This window comes from Euphorbia lathyris, chromosome 6 (genome assembly GCF_963576675.1).
Source record: "Euphorbia lathyris chromosome 6, ddEupLath1.1, whole genome shotgun sequence".
Taxonomy (NCBI): Eukaryota; Viridiplantae; Streptophyta; class Magnoliopsida; order Malpighiales; family Euphorbiaceae; genus Euphorbia; species Euphorbia lathyris.
This window is the reverse complement of record NC_088915.1, coordinates 16,632,168-16,649,919: the sequence shown is the minus strand read 5'-3', so window position 1 is coordinate 16,649,919 and position 17,752 is coordinate 16,632,168. Positions and strand designations below refer to the sequence as shown.

General features: G+C 33.5%; 2 protein-coding genes across 7 annotated transcripts; one reads left to right on the top strand and one right to left on the bottom strand.

Annotated features, from left to right (window-relative positions):
- The first annotated feature begins 694 nt into the window (after positions 1-694).
- Positions 695-10,135, top strand: LOC136232674 (pentatricopeptide repeat-containing protein At1g11900-like). Of its 6 annotated transcripts, none has more exons than XM_066021997.1 (6): positions 695-1,032; positions 1,682-1,886; positions 2,648-2,713; positions 2,854-4,178; positions 5,471-5,595; positions 10,054-10,135. In XM_066021997.1, exons 1-4 carry the CDS (start codon positions 1,016-1,018, stop codon positions 3,916-3,918), a joined length of 1,353 nt encoding a protein of 450 aa, XP_065878069.1. In that variant the 5' UTR covers positions 695-1,015; the 3' UTR covers positions 3,919-4,178; positions 5,471-5,595; positions 10,054-10,135. The 6 variants fall into 6 exon arrangements, with proteins under 6 accessions (XP_065878069.1, XP_065878068.1, XP_065878067.1 ...); XM_066021996.1 differs by lacking the exon at positions 10,054-10,135 and adding an exon at positions 6,320-6,339; XM_066021995.1 differs by lacking the exon at positions 10,054-10,135 and adding an exon at positions 5,701-5,789.
- Positions 10,136-10,152: 17 nt separating this feature from the next.
- Positions 10,153-14,263, bottom strand: LOC136232675 (early nodulin-like protein 18). Its single transcript, XM_066022001.1, has 2 exons — positions 13,967-14,263; positions 10,153-10,739 (listed from the first exon to the last, which is right to left on the bottom strand). The coding sequence occupies exons 1-2, from the start codon at positions 14,169-14,171 to the stop codon at positions 10,240-10,242; spliced, it is 705 nt and encodes a 234-aa protein (XP_065878073.1). The 5' UTR covers positions 14,172-14,263; the 3' UTR covers positions 10,153-10,239.
- Between the last annotated feature and the right edge of the window lie 3,489 nt (positions 14,264-17,752).

The following is a 17,752-nucleotide window of genomic DNA, read 5'->3' as shown; positions in this document are numbered from 1 at the left end:
CTTGCTAAATTCATTCATGCCTCACAACTTTTTCGCAACCTTACATATAGAACCGTTTGTTGGACTAGCACACAACACGTGTCTGCCCTATTCTCTTTCCTCTAACAACTTTAACAAATTAAAAGCAATAACTACTATGCTTAAACGCACTTGATTGTGAACAAAACGCATAAGATGAAAAACAGAATTTTAACACATAACAGACCGTTGACGGTCTCAAAATAAAAAATTCAAAAAGTTAATGATATTCTAAGGAACTTTAATTCTTAAAAAAAATTCATCAAGCTCTGAGAAATGGTGATCTTGGAAAATAAAAAATGTGATTTTATGGTAAAGGTCGTTTTGAAAAACTTTAATTCTTAAATATTTTTATTTTGGGTTGTTAACGATCATTTGGAAGAGTTCGGGAAAGTTGAATGGCCACCGATGTTAAATGTTTAAAGTTGAATATCATACCGTTAAGAATTGCAATGCAGTTGCCACAATGTTAAAATACAGTATTACCCATGAAATAATACATAGAATACCAAAACACCTCCTTACAGTCTTGATCACGTACACTTTACTGAACATGTGAATTTACTCATTCACTATAGATCTAGATTTATTAGAATATTAACATGGATATTCAAAATATTTTAAGATAAAAATTTAATAAGCAAATTCATCTGCTCATGAAGTTGCATGGATGTAAAAATTCCTGCACCCCCTAACAACATTTTTCTCCGTTCTAAAACCTTCAAAATAAAAGGCACAAGTTTCAAAACCATCCCCTTCCGTGAAAATTCTCGCTCAACTCCATCGAAGCTACAGTTAATAATACTTCGGAGCCCTCACAGGCGCATCGACTTCATCGGTGTGACCCAGCCTTGTGTCGTCAGTGAAATTTCCCAACAGAGTGATTCCCTTTTGGTGACAACATATCGAGAAGAAGCGAATGAATCAAATGGCTCTGGTCCTTTTCACCGGTTTTTCGAGTTTCACAGATTATTCAGATTGAGATGCTTTCTAACTGATGCATCAATTTTCCAGGTTTGTTCCTCTCATTTTTTACTTAATTTATTGTTTTTATACTGTAAAACAAGAGAAAAAACTCGGCAAAACGAAGAAAATTAGGATGATTAAGTCCATGGATTCCAAAATAAGGGGGTTTGCTGGGTCGAAGCACAATATTTCGATTAAGTCCATGGATTTTCTGGCTAAGAAGGAAAGCACACTCACACTAATTAGAACTGTTAGAATTGATTTTGCTGAATGTTTGTAATGTTTGATTGGTGATATAACCGAGATTTTCAATGGCATAGATGCTATTATTGTCGTGGGATAAATGAAATTATGAAACCTGAACCTCACTGTTTCAGATACTTCTTTGATTTTGATCCAGAAGAGGCAGTAAATAATACCCAATTATGGTTATTGGGATTTCAACTGCATTGCTTGCTAATGTCTATATTAATGAATTGGACCAAATTTTTGATTAATTTTTCTTAGTTTCAATGCTCTCCTAAAACCTATAATTTCTACATGACCTATTTTAACAGCAAGGAAGAATCGCACTACATAACATAACCCAATTTACTTCAAACAAACAAAAAAAAAAATAACCCAATTATTTCTACATAGCATAACCTATTCAATAGTAAGGAATAATTGAACCAGAGAACAATTGGGAAGAAAATAGGAGAGAGCTTAATGTGAAGGAATGGCACAAAGAGAACTGCACACAGAGGAAGAAGAAGAGAAGGAATCGCAGCAGGAGGAAGAGAAAAGAAGAATCGCATCAGAAGGAAGAGATTGTGCAGAGAGGAAGAGAAGAGAAGAATCGCACGCACAGAGTAAGAAAAGGAAGGAACCGCACAGAGGAAGAAGAGGAATCGCGATTCAGAGTAAGTCGCAGTGTCCATGCGGTGTCCAATTTAAAAAAAAAAAAAACTCAGGGGACACTATTTTTCCGAGTCGGGTGTGAATCCGGCCGTGTCCCCCTATCCGGCGAGTCCTACACCTGCTGCAGGTAAACTTTACCTGCAACTAGCCTACAACCCTGCAAATTTTTTGAGTTTGTTCTCTTCTCTGTTCTAATTTTTCTTTTCCAACTTGAAAATCCACCCTTCTTTCGCTCCTTAATTCAGGTCCAGCAGAGTGTGTGGGTCTTCATTTTGATGTGAAACTGCCATTGAGACCATTAGAGCAACATTAACATATAAGTACAATATTGTTCACTAATTGAAACTACATATGCATTTGACATGGCTCACATGTTTAGGACAATCTTAGTCGGTGTATTCCAGTAAGGATATTAGGCAGTCAAATAAAGTTTTATTCTGTAAGACTTTCTTGAGAAGTGGACTTTAAAAGTTAGATATTGAGGGATCAATTCTCTCTCATTTCTCTCGTTCTTACCCTCACTTGCCGTGTCCAACTCTTTCTATGCTTTTTCTATGTCTCATATGTTAATTGAAAAGCTATTGTGATTATACTAGAATTGTTAATCAGAGCTTTATGATTGTTAGGGCTCCTGGCTTGTTTGATTGTGGTTATTCTTCAAAATGTTGTTTAGCTCTTCTTTTTGTTAGTTTTTTTTTTTTTAAACACAAATTGGTACTATCAAATGACTTTGTCTGATTTGGTTGCTGTTTCCCTTGATCAGATGAGGAGTTTGGTTGCGATCCTTGGGAGAACCTTATTTTTCTCTAGACTTTGTTTGACCAGAAAGGTTAGTATCTTTTAGTTTGTCCTAGACTTTTGTTCATTTTATTTTGGTCTCAAGCTCTCAAAATAACTGAGATTTTGTTTGTTATGTTATGTATTTTTTTTTGGGGATAAAAAGTGATCATGGTTATATTAATAATACAGAGTTGTATGATATCGGTTCCAGTTGGTTCATATTGGATGTCGCCACTTGTCAATAGCATAACTGAAGTTGTTACCAATTATAAGTTAATTGCAACACATGCATCTTTAGATGAGGACAAGATTGTAGAAAGGAACTTGAATGTGATTCTTTCGGCCATGGAAAATGATCCAAGGTCTAGTGGAGGAATCTGTACTGCTCATCTTTTGGAGCTATGCAATGCAGGAAAAGTTTCAATTGCTGCTAGATTGCTGCAATCATTACAGGGTAAAAACATCTTCCCTGGTCCCGATGCTTATAATCTTATTATGGAAGCAGCAGGCAAAGTAAATAAGGTTGAGATTGTCTCCCAGGTTTTCAAGGATCTACTAATCTCTTGTGAATCGTTGCCTTCAAGTTCTTACTTTTGTCTTGCTAAGGGTTTTATAAGCACAAATGATAATAATTCTCTGCTTCTGAGACTTGTTGAGGAAGTTTTGGAGCATAATTTTCCAAGAAGTATGATGGTTTTAACGGTTATAAATAGAATTATCTTTGCCTTTGCTAAATCTAGGCAGTTCGACAAAGCCCTTCTAATATTTTATCAAATAAAGGGTTTGAATTGTATGCCAGACTTGATAACCTATAATACAGTTTTGGATATGTTAGGTCGTGCAGGACGGGTTGATGAAATGCTCCATGAGTTTTCTTCCATGAAGGAAGCAGGAATTATCCCTGACTTTATTTCTTACAACACATTATTAAACCAGTTGCAAGAGGCTGGAAGGTTGGACTTGTGTCTGGTATACATAAGGGAGATGAGTGAGAGGGGTATTAGACCGGATTTGCTTACATATACTGCACTAATTCAGAGTTTTGGAAATTCAGGAAAGATTGAGGAACAATTGAGACTCTTCAATGAGATGAAAAAAAGTCGGATCCGTCCATCAATATACATATATAGATCACTAATCAATAGTTCAAAAAAAATGGGAAAGGAGGAGTTAGCTATGACCCTTTTGAAAGAAATGAAGGCTTCTCTTCCAAATCTGGCTGGTCCAAGAGATTTCAAACGAAAAGGTAGATAGTCAAGTGCACAGATTTCTGTAGGATTCACCAATTTCCCAACTTCACGATTTAATTCTACCTGGCTGCTCTTGTGGTCGTGGAAGGTCATGAATCAACATCTCTTGACAGTGGAATACGAGACTTGCGCTTATTGATCCTCAATTACTGGATTTTTTTTTCTATATTACCTTAGTTGGGCCAGCGTCAACAGTTAACCTATTACTTGACTTTGACCTAATGGAGGAGGGATGCTCTGCTAAATATTGCTATGCTGGTTGTGGTATGTCACTTGATCCTTTTGCTTTCCTATTTACTTTTCTTGGTTAAATTTAAGTAGAGTAGTGACTCATACCAGCCTGTGATGTTTTCTTATGTTACTGTCTATTCCTTTCTGTTACCATTTTCTGAAATATAACAGTAGCCATTGGTGATTCCAATTAAAAGTATGCCATGCCTAACATATGAATCTGCAGAATTTAATTATTCACTTGCATGTCAAAGTATTCATTGCTGTTGTGGCTGTAATTGTGCAGAATGTATAATATCTTGACTTTATCATGGTTTAGTTTGAAACTTTGTTGACAAATTTGGTCTTTGATTACATGTTCTGAGTTTGCTTTGTGGCTGTAATTGTGTGAACGCATTGATATGAAATGTCTTAACTGTTCATCTAGCAGCCTTTCCTAGCAAAATTCATTAGTACATTTTGAACCTTGTAAAATCAATGGATAGTTTTGCCCCTGATTCTAAAATGTTGGTTTACTTCTAAATTCTCATCTTGAATTGACAACATTTGAATTATTTTTCTTTTGTTGATATTTTCAGAATAGTTATGTAATGTTGTAATGTATATTCTTTTCTTTTTCTATTTATTCCATATAAGTTTTAGTGATCTAAAAGGTTCTCAACATTGCATTTTTTTTCAACTCCAATGTATACATTTTTATATTTGTCGATTTTAGCACATGCTTCAACAATATTTTAAGAAAATTTGTAGGGTAAACAAAACTCTCTGTATCTCTCTGGTGCATGTTCTTATTATCTTTTATTCCAGGAAGTTTTTTGCATTTGATAAATAAAAGTTAGATTTGTACAAAGGAAAAAAAGGAGTCAAATGCAATGAGGTAACTCAATTTTAGCTAGTGTCTCATTAAAGTCACTAAATTTCGATTTCTGTCGTAGAAATAACTAGACTTCAATTTTTTTCTAATTGAAGTCGATGTTATGAATTTCCCGGCAAATTATTGCCGGAAAATTGACGTGGCATTACTTTGGCCTTAAATCAAGCCTCATTATTATTGACATGATGATGCTCAAACTTTGACGTGGCATGAGTTCATTGTTAAATCATGTTACGTCAATTTTTCGGCACAAATTTGGTCGTAAATCAAAGTTCAGTTACTTTATGCCACAAATTGAAGTTTAGTGACTGTAACGAAAGGCAAAGTTGAGTTACCTACATTGCATTTGACCTGGAAAAGAGCTTGTTAAACAATAATATAATCTGTTTATGAAGAGACTATTTCTATTATTGATCCATGTTCTTATCAATTTATAAATCATTGTTTGCAGGTGTTATATGATGTTATTCCATTAGAAAGTGTAGTTGCTAACTAGTGTCAACGTGAAGGCAAATTTACCCAAACTGGGCTCTCATCATTTGATGCCAAACTCAGACTTTTTGAACGTTTTGCTTGGTAATTTTTTCATATTTACTCCTTTTATTACAGCATCTTTGAACTAATCTGCTATGGCATTTTTCTTCTGTTTTGTATAAACGAATTTTGACAACTTATTTACAGGTCCAAATTTAGTACGTGATTGGTTGAAGTAAAACTGTGAAAGAAACAATAGATTTTGAGATAAAATAATTCCCATTTTAGTTTGACTATGGATGTGGTTTGTGTTGAATGCTATGACCCATTATTTTAGTTAAGTCATGGGGAAAATGTTACCAAATAATAGGCGGATAGGTGAAAATAATCATTTGGATAGGTCAGAGGCTTGGTGCGCCGGTTAAGGCCTTGTTTGGTAAAGAGTGTTTTGGGATAAAAATAGCGGTTTTGACCAACTTTAGCGGTTTGACCATTGAAACCGCTTATTGGAGTGTTTGGTGGAGAGAGGTTTGGGAGAGAGTTTTGGGATGAAAACGCTAATTTAGAAAAAGCTCCTTTTAGGAGCTTTTTCAATTAGCGTTTTGCAATATTAAAATTAATGGACTTCTTTAACCCTAATTATTTTATGTATATTTTTATGTATTAAAAAAAGAAATGCCCTTATTCGTCTTTTTGTACAAACCGCTATTATCAATCAGCTAATTTTTACCAAACAGGTCTACACAAACAGCTAGTCAAATCAGCTAATGTAATCAGCTAACAGCTAATGTAATCAGCTAACAGCTAACAGTTAATTCCCAAACAGGGTCTAAGACGAAGAGCGCTTGATGCGCCGGTTAGAAGGATTGAAGCGTGGTAAATGGAGGCAATGGTGAGGGGTAGGGGAAACTTGGGAGAAGGTGATTGAGAGTGATATGAGTTTTGAGGAAAATATGATAATGGATAGGACGGAATGGAGGGAGAGAATTTATATGGCTGACATGACTTGATTTCACGGTTTCTTATGACGGCTTAGGAATTTCAATGTCGCTACTCCTTTTTAGTATACTATGTCCATCGCGACATGAAAATGGATTCTGCGCGGGCTCAAGACGAGAAAGTAAAGAATGAGAATGTTTCAGCAATCTATTGTGTCACGTTCTAACATTTCCACTTCCCCATCAAACGTGAGATCCGACCCATCTAAGATTAGGGGGGAGATTCTCTCTCTGCGGATTATCAAGGGCAAGACCAAACAAATCACCGCTCCATTTTTTTTAGAGAGAGCGGATATATATAAATAAAGAATGCAAATAGGGATCAGAAATGTGGTCAATATCACGAAGAATAAAGAGATAGTTCATGTTAGCCAATCCCGAATCATTTCGAGACTAAGGCTTTGTTGTTGTTGTTGTTGGATAGGTCAGAGGCATGGACGTATACAGAAGAGGACTTAAGCACCCACTGGTCGCTGAAAAACGCTAAAAATTCTATGGAAATTGTGTCTGTGTTTTTTATTTTTTTATGTAAAAATACCAAAGAACATCAATTTAGCACCTATAAATTAAGAGAGACCACCACAAACATCCATATCAGTGAATTTTGGATCCGTCATCCGTCACTGGTCATAGTCAAATTTTATCAAATAATAATCATGGTCAAATAGTGTTTGAACTCTTTTGATCTATTATTAGTATCTTCAACTAGTAGAAGTAAGTGTCATAGATTCAATCCCCATAAGTTTCAAAGCAACAATCTTTTCTCCTCATTATATAATGTAGAAAAACTTAATCAATTAATTAGGTTTATCTACTAAAGAAGCCACCTTTTAAACAATATTATAACTCAAAAGCTACTGAGAAGTCTAAATCTAATGATCAATTTTAAGTTAAATTATTGAGTAGCATACAGGTTTTGTGAGTCAAAAGTTTGCTGTCATGAGCACATGCCATAACCAGGTTGGCCTGGCACTACAAATGAAAAGGCAAAATTCATTTGATTACTGTGTTTAAGTATGGGGAAAATGACAAAACTAGGTCAAATGGGAGGCCCATTTACATATTTAACCCATTTACTCAACCTATTACATATCTAGACTCATTTTGTGTGACTTTCCAAAAATACCCCCAATATTTACGCGCGGCTCGCCCCATCCCGTCTGACTTCGCATATTCCATACTATGCGAAGTCTGCGAAGTAAATGTTTGGGTTTGCTTGATGAATTTAGTTCGCATATGCGAAGCCTGGATGTGTTTTGAAGCTAATTCGCGAAGTAGTATATAACAAAAAAGGGCAAACAACAACGGATTATAACATTCAAATCATAACATTATCAAAATTTACAAAAAGATTGCCACAATAACAACATTCAAATCATAACATTATCAAAATTTACAACAAGATTGCCACAATAACTAATCTGGTACCAATTTTGAAACGAAGATTACTCATCCGCTTTAAAATTGGCACCGGATTAAGTTAGGTCCACTTTGAAGATTGGCACCATAGGATGGACGTGTCCCATGGTGCACCCCGAGATTGACACAATCTCTCCTAACGAATCATTTCAGGAGTGAATGTGTCAATCTTGGGGAAGTTCATCCCTATACAGGAAGGAAAATCATCTTCCCTGCAGCCCAGTACGCCGCCTTCCAGAAAGGGATGTTACGTATTCAACCATCTACAGAAAAAATTAACCGTGTTAGTTATGAAAAAGGACGATTTTGGATTCGCGAAATGAAAATTAGCGAAGCATCCGAATGTAAATGTGCATGGGAAGAGGTGATTTTACTTCACATAACGATTCTTTCGCGAAGTCTGCGAGGTCTGAAATGTGACTATCTACGTCGCATATCGATGTTTTCGCGAAGTCTGCGAGGTCTGAAACGTAAGGATCTATTCGCAGACTTCGCGAACTAATAGATTCGCGAGGTAGATCCATACGTTTCAGACTCTTTCTCTTCGCAGAACGTCGCGAATTCATCGATTCGCGAAGTAGATCATCAAGTTTCAGGCACGTTCTCTTCGCAGATCTCCGCGAATTCATCGACTACGCGAAGTGAATTCATGGAAAACGCAGGAAAAACAGCAGATACTTACATTTTTCGCTCCTAACAGTATGATAAACTGGGAAGAACGATGGAAATAACGTAGAATAACCATTTCTGGAATGGTAACAAGAAGAAAGAAACCAATTAACGAACAGGAAGATGAAGAACCATGGCTTCGTTTTCTAGGGTGAGGAAGTTGCAGAATCAAGAGATGAAAAGAGAACTTCATTGTGATTTGGAAACATGGTGCAGATTTCATGCAATTTAAAGGCAAATAGGAAGATCAAAAGTCTTCAAATCATTAATGGAGGAGCCAAACCGTTTTCGCGCACCAAGGAGAACAGGGGAGAGAAACCGATAGAGTGAGGGGAAGTGGGAAGGGTAGGGGTATTACGGGAAAGTCACACAAAATGAGTCTAGATATGTAATAGGTTGAGTAAATGGGTTAAATATGTAAATGGGCCTCCCATTTGACCTAGTTTTGTAATTTTCCCTTAATATGTCTATTTTTATTTGGGTTTAGTTGGTTTTTATATTCTCAATTATTAGATAATTGGTTAAATTAAACATATGGCCCCTCTTAAACTTTTTGATTTCGAGGTCATTTGAGTATTGTTTGGTTATAAGAGATAAATCGGTTGTTTAGAGAGAGCGCGGCCCGAAAATGGTGATTGAAAAATCGAAAACGGAGGTTCCATTAGAAATATAGTATGTTACAACTTTAATTTTTAGACTTTTTCATTTTGAAATTATCATCGGTAATTTTGATTTGGTTAACAGTAAAGAATGGTCATTATGTTAGTAAAATGCAAAGTTCATGGGTCATAATATTTGATTTCGAATTCAGAGATTTTAATGAAAAAACAAAGTTTAGAGGCCATAGATGTAATTTACCCTTAGATAATTCAACCTTTTATTAACAAATCTGTAAAATTTTATTAGTAAAAAAGGAATTGAATTGAGAAATTTTTAAATTTTACGGTTTTAGTTAAAATTTACAATAAAATAAAGTGTTATCACATGAAATAGGATAAATAATTTATTAATCTTTTTATTTTTACCTAATACACTTTTAGTCTCTCTATTTTGAAAAACATGTTATAAAATTCATGTCATTTGTCATTGTTATGTTTTTTTAGATTTTTTAACTGTTATATTCGGTATAAATATGTATACATAAAATAACAGAGTAACGTCTTTTCATATCGCACGGTGGTTATTCTGAAAGTTAAGATATGTTTTTTTTAAATAAAAAAAAAATAGACAAAAAGACTGAAAAAAGTTAATAGTGACAAAAGGTTGAGATTTTATAATGTGTTTTTCAAAATAAGAGAACTAAACAGTGTGTTACGTGTTAAAATGTAGAGATTAATAAATTATTTACTGTATAACATATGTAAAAATCTCACCTTTTTGTTGGATTTGTTTTAGCTCTTTAATTTAGTCGAAATCATAATATTTATATACATTTTACACATCTAATTCCTTCCTCGTCTGTAAAATTTTACAGGTTTATATGAGCTAATCAAGTTTAAATCAGAATGTTGGAATAGAAGCTTATTGAAGAAATTTAAATAAATGTAAGGCCAAAACTCTTCTAAAATCTCTATTGAATAGAAAATCAATTTGTATACTCATATATATTGTAAAGAAAAATACAGATATATAACTGTTTAAATGAATATAAATAAACAACTCAAAAATACAAACAAACCACCCCCAAAAAAATCAAAATCCCATTCAATTTACCTTCTAAAAACTTCAAATGTAACGAAATAGATCCCGAATCCACCTTATCATTGTCACTGTCACTCATATCCTTAGGATTATCGAAATTCGCAGGCACAATAGTGTCGGGCACCACATCGTCCCCAGATACATCGGGGCTATTAGGTGCGGGTGCTTGTTCGTCGGGACTTTTTAAACTTTCGGGTAATCCTCGGCCGTGAGTGACATTAATTTTGAAATGCATACCATTTTTACATTGATCACCATCATAATCACTAGAGAAAAAATAGGAAGTACCTTCTTTTAATAGAGGGACTGGAACTGTAACAAGCTGTGTAGCTGTGTTTGATGGATCTAGATTTGACCATTCAATTGTATCATTTCCTTCTGAACCATTGTCATCACATAGTTCATATACTGTTTCATTGTATGTTTGAACTACTGAATGATTTGTGTTGGTGTTGAACACTGCATTAATTTAATTTCACATATATTGTCAATTCCAAATTCTCAATTTAATATAATCAAAGCACGTACAATTCAAAGATTTAAGTAAATTTAGCTCGATGGTTATTGGACGAGAGCGGATATTAGCTTCCCATGTATAAATTTTCAAGCTTTATTTGGGAAAGATGTGTAATTTCTGATAAGTAGAAGATGTACAAGGATAGTTGATGGGTGACTGGAACGTGAAATTTAGGGATGTAAATGGAACGGGACGGGAAATACACTATATATTTGTGGCCACTGGGGATGAGTTCCTCCATCCCTGTCCCCGTTCTTGAAATGGGGAAAACTTTATCCCTGTCCATGCAACACGGGAATCTCTGTTCCTATAGGGATCCTTATTCCCCGATTCCTTCTTCCATTATTATGATTACATATACCTCATGTAACATTTGAAATTTCAAAAAGAAATATAAAGAAAAAACTGAAAACGGCAGTCTCTAACACTTAACATATAAAAGAAACATAATAAATAGTAATTTCTAGCCAATCCAAGGGGATCCTCATCGGGGCATATACTCGTGACAGGAATCTTTGGAGGGCGAGGATAAAAAAATCTCCATCCCTGCCCCAGTGGGAACTTTTATCTGGGATCCCCCGTCCTTAACAGGGATGAGGAATTCATGCCCCGTTTGCGATTCTAATGAAATTTTATATGAATAAAAACTTATTTTTCATTAACAATATTTTAAATTGTACTGTTAGTAAATGTTAGACTTACATTGTACCTAATTTGCTAGTTGTTAACCAAAAAAAAAATCAATAACCATGATGAATTTTATACTAAGTGTTCGTTTATTTTCATTTTTCGAAATTACTTTTTACATTTTAATTCTAAACATGAAATAGAAAAGTGTTTGATAAAATTTTGAAACAGTTATTTTTAATATAATTTTTTTTAACTATCTATTATCTATCGATAACAGCAAACAGAAATAGAAACATGTGAATTAAACTGTAGTAAAACAAGAAAATTTTAGTATTTCTGAGATTTATTTATTTATTTTAGTAAATGGGAAGGATTGTACGGCAGAGAGTAGGGATGGCAACGGGTAGGGTACCCGTGGGTAGTGGTAATCCCAAACCCTTACCCGTACCCGTCCCATTACCCTAACGGGTATATTTTTGCATCCCATACCCTTCCCATTTAATTCGTGGGTACCCACGGGTACCCTTACCCGTTAAGAATCAATAAATAAAATAAAAAATATTACAAATTTAATAAAGTATAAATTTAATAAATCATTTATCTAAAAATTGAACAAATTGAACCTTAATCAATAAGAATAAGTAGCTTAGTGGTATCACTCAATGGTTGAAAAACAAAAAGTTGGGGTTTAAAATCTCAAATATTACATCTAAAAAACAATAATTTTCTTAATATATAAAAGAATTATAACGGGTACCGGGTACCCTAGGGGTATTCCCATACCCGTCCCATTACTCTAACGGGTAATTAATTTGATCCCATACCCTTTTATACAGGATACGAGTAGTCCCATTAGGGTCGGGTAGTGCCGGGTACCCGCAGGTACACTACCCTTTGCCATCCCTAGCAGAGAGTCGAAGAAAATAAATGTAATTCCACTAGAATTTAGGAGGAGAATTATCCAATAAAAGTGGGTTTGATCCAAATCCAGCAGGTAGGGAACTATAAAATAAAATAAAAATAATAATAAATAAAATGTTGTTTTTATATTTTTTTATGGTGTCATAACCAATCATATTTTGACAGGTTACTATGTAGTGTTAAAGCAACCTAGATATATTCATTTCTGACCTTTCGAACATATACTATATAATATAAATCATTTCCACAAAAAAAAAAAAAATGATTTCCACACAAAAGCACATGTAATGTTATCTCAAAATTCCAGTAGCATGTGAGGACACACCGACTCTTTTGCTTTTTTCATTTCATTTCAATTAATTTCTACTTAACCCCCACCTTCATAATATTTTTCATTTAAAAAAAATAAAAATAAAAAAATCATACAATAAAATATAAGTATTTACAGTGTAGAATTTAACCATAGAAATTGCTCAAACAGATAAAAAGAAATTGATTATTATGCATGTAAAATGGGGGAGTAGATATTTTCTCTAAATACAATTTCAAAAAATAAATAAATAATATTATAATTATTCCAAATAAAGATACAAACAAAAGGAGATATTTTTTTTTCTTAAAAATAGTTATCCCAACATTAATTCCCACTTGAATGAGCTAATTAAGTAGTTGTATTTTATTACAAATTTAGTAACATTTTTTATAAGAAAAATTAAATTTATTCTTTTCTCCTCAACAAAGAAAGGTAACTACTAAAGTAGAAAAAAGCATCTAATTTAGAAGCCTTCTTATCCTATATGTTAAGTCTATCTTTAAAGCATATGAATCTTCAATGGTAAGAGTGATTTCAGCGACCGAGAGTGTTTGAGCCATCCCAGACACTCCGATCTCGGCTCATGACTATCTTAATATTTAACCATAACAAATAGTAATAAATAATATTAATGTATAAAATAGTACAAAATTGAATCCTAATGAATTTTTTTTCTAACTAACATAAGATATATAGTTTTAAAACCAGAGGTTTCAGCTAATAGTTAAACTATAGTTTGTTTATAATCTCCACGCATTCCTATAAGGAAATGTCTCTGGGATTGAAATGTGTATAATACATGTTAATTTTGCTATATGTTGAAATTTCTTTTAAGGGGAGTTGTGACCACCTGTGTCATAGAACCATTTTAGTTAAACTCAAACTAATACTTAAAGGCTAATCGTAAATTTTATTAATCTCTGATATAACCCCAGATGTAAATACTCTTTGGACTTGCAGCGTGTATAACACCGCCATGTGTTTTTAACACACAAGTTAATGAGGTTATCAGGATTTAAACTCTCAACCGTTTAGTCCTATAGAACCTGATACCATATCATGGAATCAATTAAACTAAAAATTTAAGCTTAATCATATATCTTATATTAATCTCTGATACGTGTTTTTAATACTACATCAATGAACTAATTAAACTAAAAGCTCTGTCAATTGAATGGCTAGAACAGTGGAGATTGGAGAATGGTTAGGACATGAAATTACATCTAAAACATAGAAATTCAATTAAGAAACAAAAGTAGAAACAGTAAAATTAAGGAGAAAAAAGAGGAAGAAACATATACATACATAGGAAATCGCCCAAGGAGAAGTTTTTGGAAGCAGCCCATTTCTGATAATTCAGATTAGGTTTCTCTGTATTATCAAACCATCCCAAAGAATCACCAACTGTGTAGTTCTTGTATGCTTCTACCTTAAAACTTGCTAATAATCCGACAAAACACAACACCAGAAGATGAGGAAGAAGATGATGACGTAATCTGTGTTCTTTCATCTTAATTTATGGCTTCTTTCTCACTTTGCTCTGTCTGATATTTTGTTTTGCTGATAAAGGATATGGGAATGCCTTTCTTTTCTCTATATATGGATATGGCCTTTCCTTTTCTTATATTTACAAATTACCCTATTTGTATTTTTATGCCACTCATTCTTTTTTTCTTTTCAATTTGATATACTCATCCATCAATCAATAAAGAAACTTTTATGTCTCTGTATTTGAGTATTATCATATTTTCATTCATAGAACAACAGAAGGGTATTGTCTATCATCACCTGGATCTGACTCATTAAAAGATCATAAAGTCATTTCTGGAAAAAAAAAAAAACTATTAAGTTGATTCTGGGTGGAGTATGTTTCTCACATTATAACCACTAAACTTCATTTAACATCTCAAAATAACTGCTGACGACCCCAAAATAAAAATTTCAAGAATTGATAATATTATAAGCAACCTTAATTCTTTAAAATTTTCGTTTTGAAGTCATTTAAGTGTTATTCAATTATGAGAGAGAAAGTGATTTGTTTAGAGAGAAAATGTTTCCGAATTTGTGATTTTGGAAAATAAAAAAATATAGTTTAATGATAAAAGTCATTTCAAAAAACTATAATATTTTTATTTTGAAGTCATCAACAGTCAGTTAGTATTAGTTGAAGTTTAGTGATCATAATATAAAAAATGTAAAATTAAGTGACTTTTATATTATATTATGTTTATTAATCATATAGTGAAAATAAATAAAGTTGAATAAGCTAACAATTTCCTTTTCCTTAAGATTTTATCTGAAATTGGAATTAAATGCCAGTAGTATATTATATATTTCTGAACTAAAATGGCCCAATTGATGTTTTTTGAAAATTTGATAATGTTACCTGAAGATTATAATTAATTAATTAATATATGATGATTGAGATTTGATTATAAGTAGAGTTGACTAAATAGCATAGTTGGGTACACCATTATTACTTGCTTCAATTCAAAGAGTACATTGGTAGGTAGTTCAATTCATTTCTATATTGAAGTCCAATTTTTTTTTTTTTGAATGAATATTGAAGTCCAATTTATTTAAACAAGAATATTGCTTTTCTGATATTTATTTATTTAAAATAAATAAATCATAGGTTAATCAATTAAAAAAAAGTATGTGAAAAATACCACTTGTCACGAGGCCAGTCCGAAGGCCTAGCCAATGCCCCGTGTGGCGTCGAGGTTTCCTCGAGGTTCGGCCAGCCAACACCATCTAAAGGGGTCTCTCCCCTTTTAACCGAAGGCATTCCGTCAATTCATCTATCCGTAATCCGTTCCGGAAGGATTTATCGTGGTTAAATCTCGATATATATATAACCTACACTATGGACTCATCCAAAGTGTCCGTCGGGATTCCACCCGAACGGAGACATCCGCCTCCCTTTCCGAAGACCGGATGCCCGACTCTCCTAGTCCCTAGTGGACTAGGGTGGATCACTTAAACCAGTCCCGAAAACTAGCCTAGGGGTTGGCGGAGATCCGACGTCTGAGACCCTGTCCCCCTATAGTGTTTCTTATGCCAAGTCCACGCCCTCCGTCAGTGGACACTCATATGTTCCATTCGCCACTCGTCGATATTCTCCCCCAATCGACATAGTCGACGGGTCTATTATTCCCGTCGTTGCCGCAACTCCTCACTAAGATCTCCTTTTTTAAAAGAATAAAGCATTTCACTAAGTTTTTATAATTTTATTTTATTCGTTCTTATCCTTTTGAAAAAAGTAGTCACTTATCACTTTTTTCCGTCTTCTAATATTAGTCAAACACTAAAAAATATTTTATTTTCGAACACAAATTTTTTTTTATCCAATATATTCCAAAACACAATATTTTTTGACAAAGAAACTGAACGAATTAATAGTATTCTGAAATCAACTTTTGACACCCAATTAATTATTTTCTTTCCACATTAAACTCATCTCGCTCCAAAATTGAAAAGCTCATTCAAAAACTGAACTGAAAAGAATATATATATATATATATGTATATATATATATTAGTTGCTGTTTAGGTATTTTATGATTGTGAGCTGGACCAAATGCATTACAGATGGTTGTTTTTATTATATGTCATTATACAACTTTGATATTTGAAAAGGTTATCGTGTACCTTCATCTAATCTAATCATACGAAGTTAATTAATTCCTTTTGTTAAATAACTTAAAAACATTTCAAGGTTAATGTTTTTTTTTTATAGTTTTGTAGTAATTAACTTTTAGGAGTTTGGAACTAACACTAACGTTTATTAAACTTCAGAAAATTTATACAGAATTAAATAAAATATTATCTGCTAATAAATTAACTAAGGTACATTTCCAACAAACTCCTCATTGCCTTAGTATTTACAAACACCCAACTTGTTTCTCAAATATTCGAATCTTCCTCTTGATTCAAAGTTTGTTTTGATGATGTACTTCCCATCACCATTCTAGAATTGGAGCACTTCTCTCCAAATGCTTCATATTGGTGCACATCTCACCAATTTGCTTCATATTGGTGCACATCTCACCAATTTCAAAACAATATTTCTTCTTCTTCTTCGACAACATGTGTCAACTTGACACTTTCTTCAGACTTGGTTCTACAATTCTTTTGAATATGCCCAAACCTTTTGCACTTGTGACACTGAGGCTTCCCTTTGTGCCAGCAATCGTCTTCATGGTGACCGGGCTTGCTACAGATAACACATTTGGACTGAGCTTTTCCTTTTGAAGATGAACCATTTTCCATATAAGCACCTTCAACTACTTGTTGGGTTCCTTCTTTTCTTAAACTTCTTCTTTGCTCTTGTGCATGCAGAACATTGATTAATTCAGACAAAGGAAATTTGACTAATATCTCTGGAATCTTCCAGAGATGAAATTTTTGCCTCAAATCTTTCGGGCAAACTTACAAGCACCTTCTCTACGATCCGGCTATCGGATAGATCTTCTCCCATCAATCGGATTTTATTTACCACCGTCATTAGTTTATCAGAAAACTCTTGTAGAGTCCCCTTTTCTTCCATTCCCAAAATCTCGAAATCTCTTTTGAGATTTAACAATTGCATTCTTCTTGTTCTATCATTGCGAGACCCTTCAAAGTATCCCAAGCTTGCTAATTCTGGCCATAAAAAACTGGTGCAACAACATGATTAAAAGATACTGCATCTGCTTCCATTCTCATAGATCCCTCAAGATAATTTGCTCTGATACCAATTTGTAGTAATTAACTTTTAGGAGTTTGGAACCAACTCAAAGAGTTTGGAACCAACACTAACGTTTATTAAACTTCAGGAAATTTATACAGAATTACAAACATCAGTTACAACTGACTTCCATAACTTCTCCTAAACATAAGCAATAACTGAATAACTTCTCCTAAATTCAAATAATTAAATAAAACATTATCTGCTACATTTCCAACAAGTTTATCTGATTTCTCGGTTCAAGGCGTCAGGTACTTTTTTAGGTGGATTCTCTCTCAATTGAAGCTTTATGTGTACGCTAGGACTCCATTTAAGTCAACTGGTAAAGGTTAATATGTTTTTATAATAATAATAATAATAATA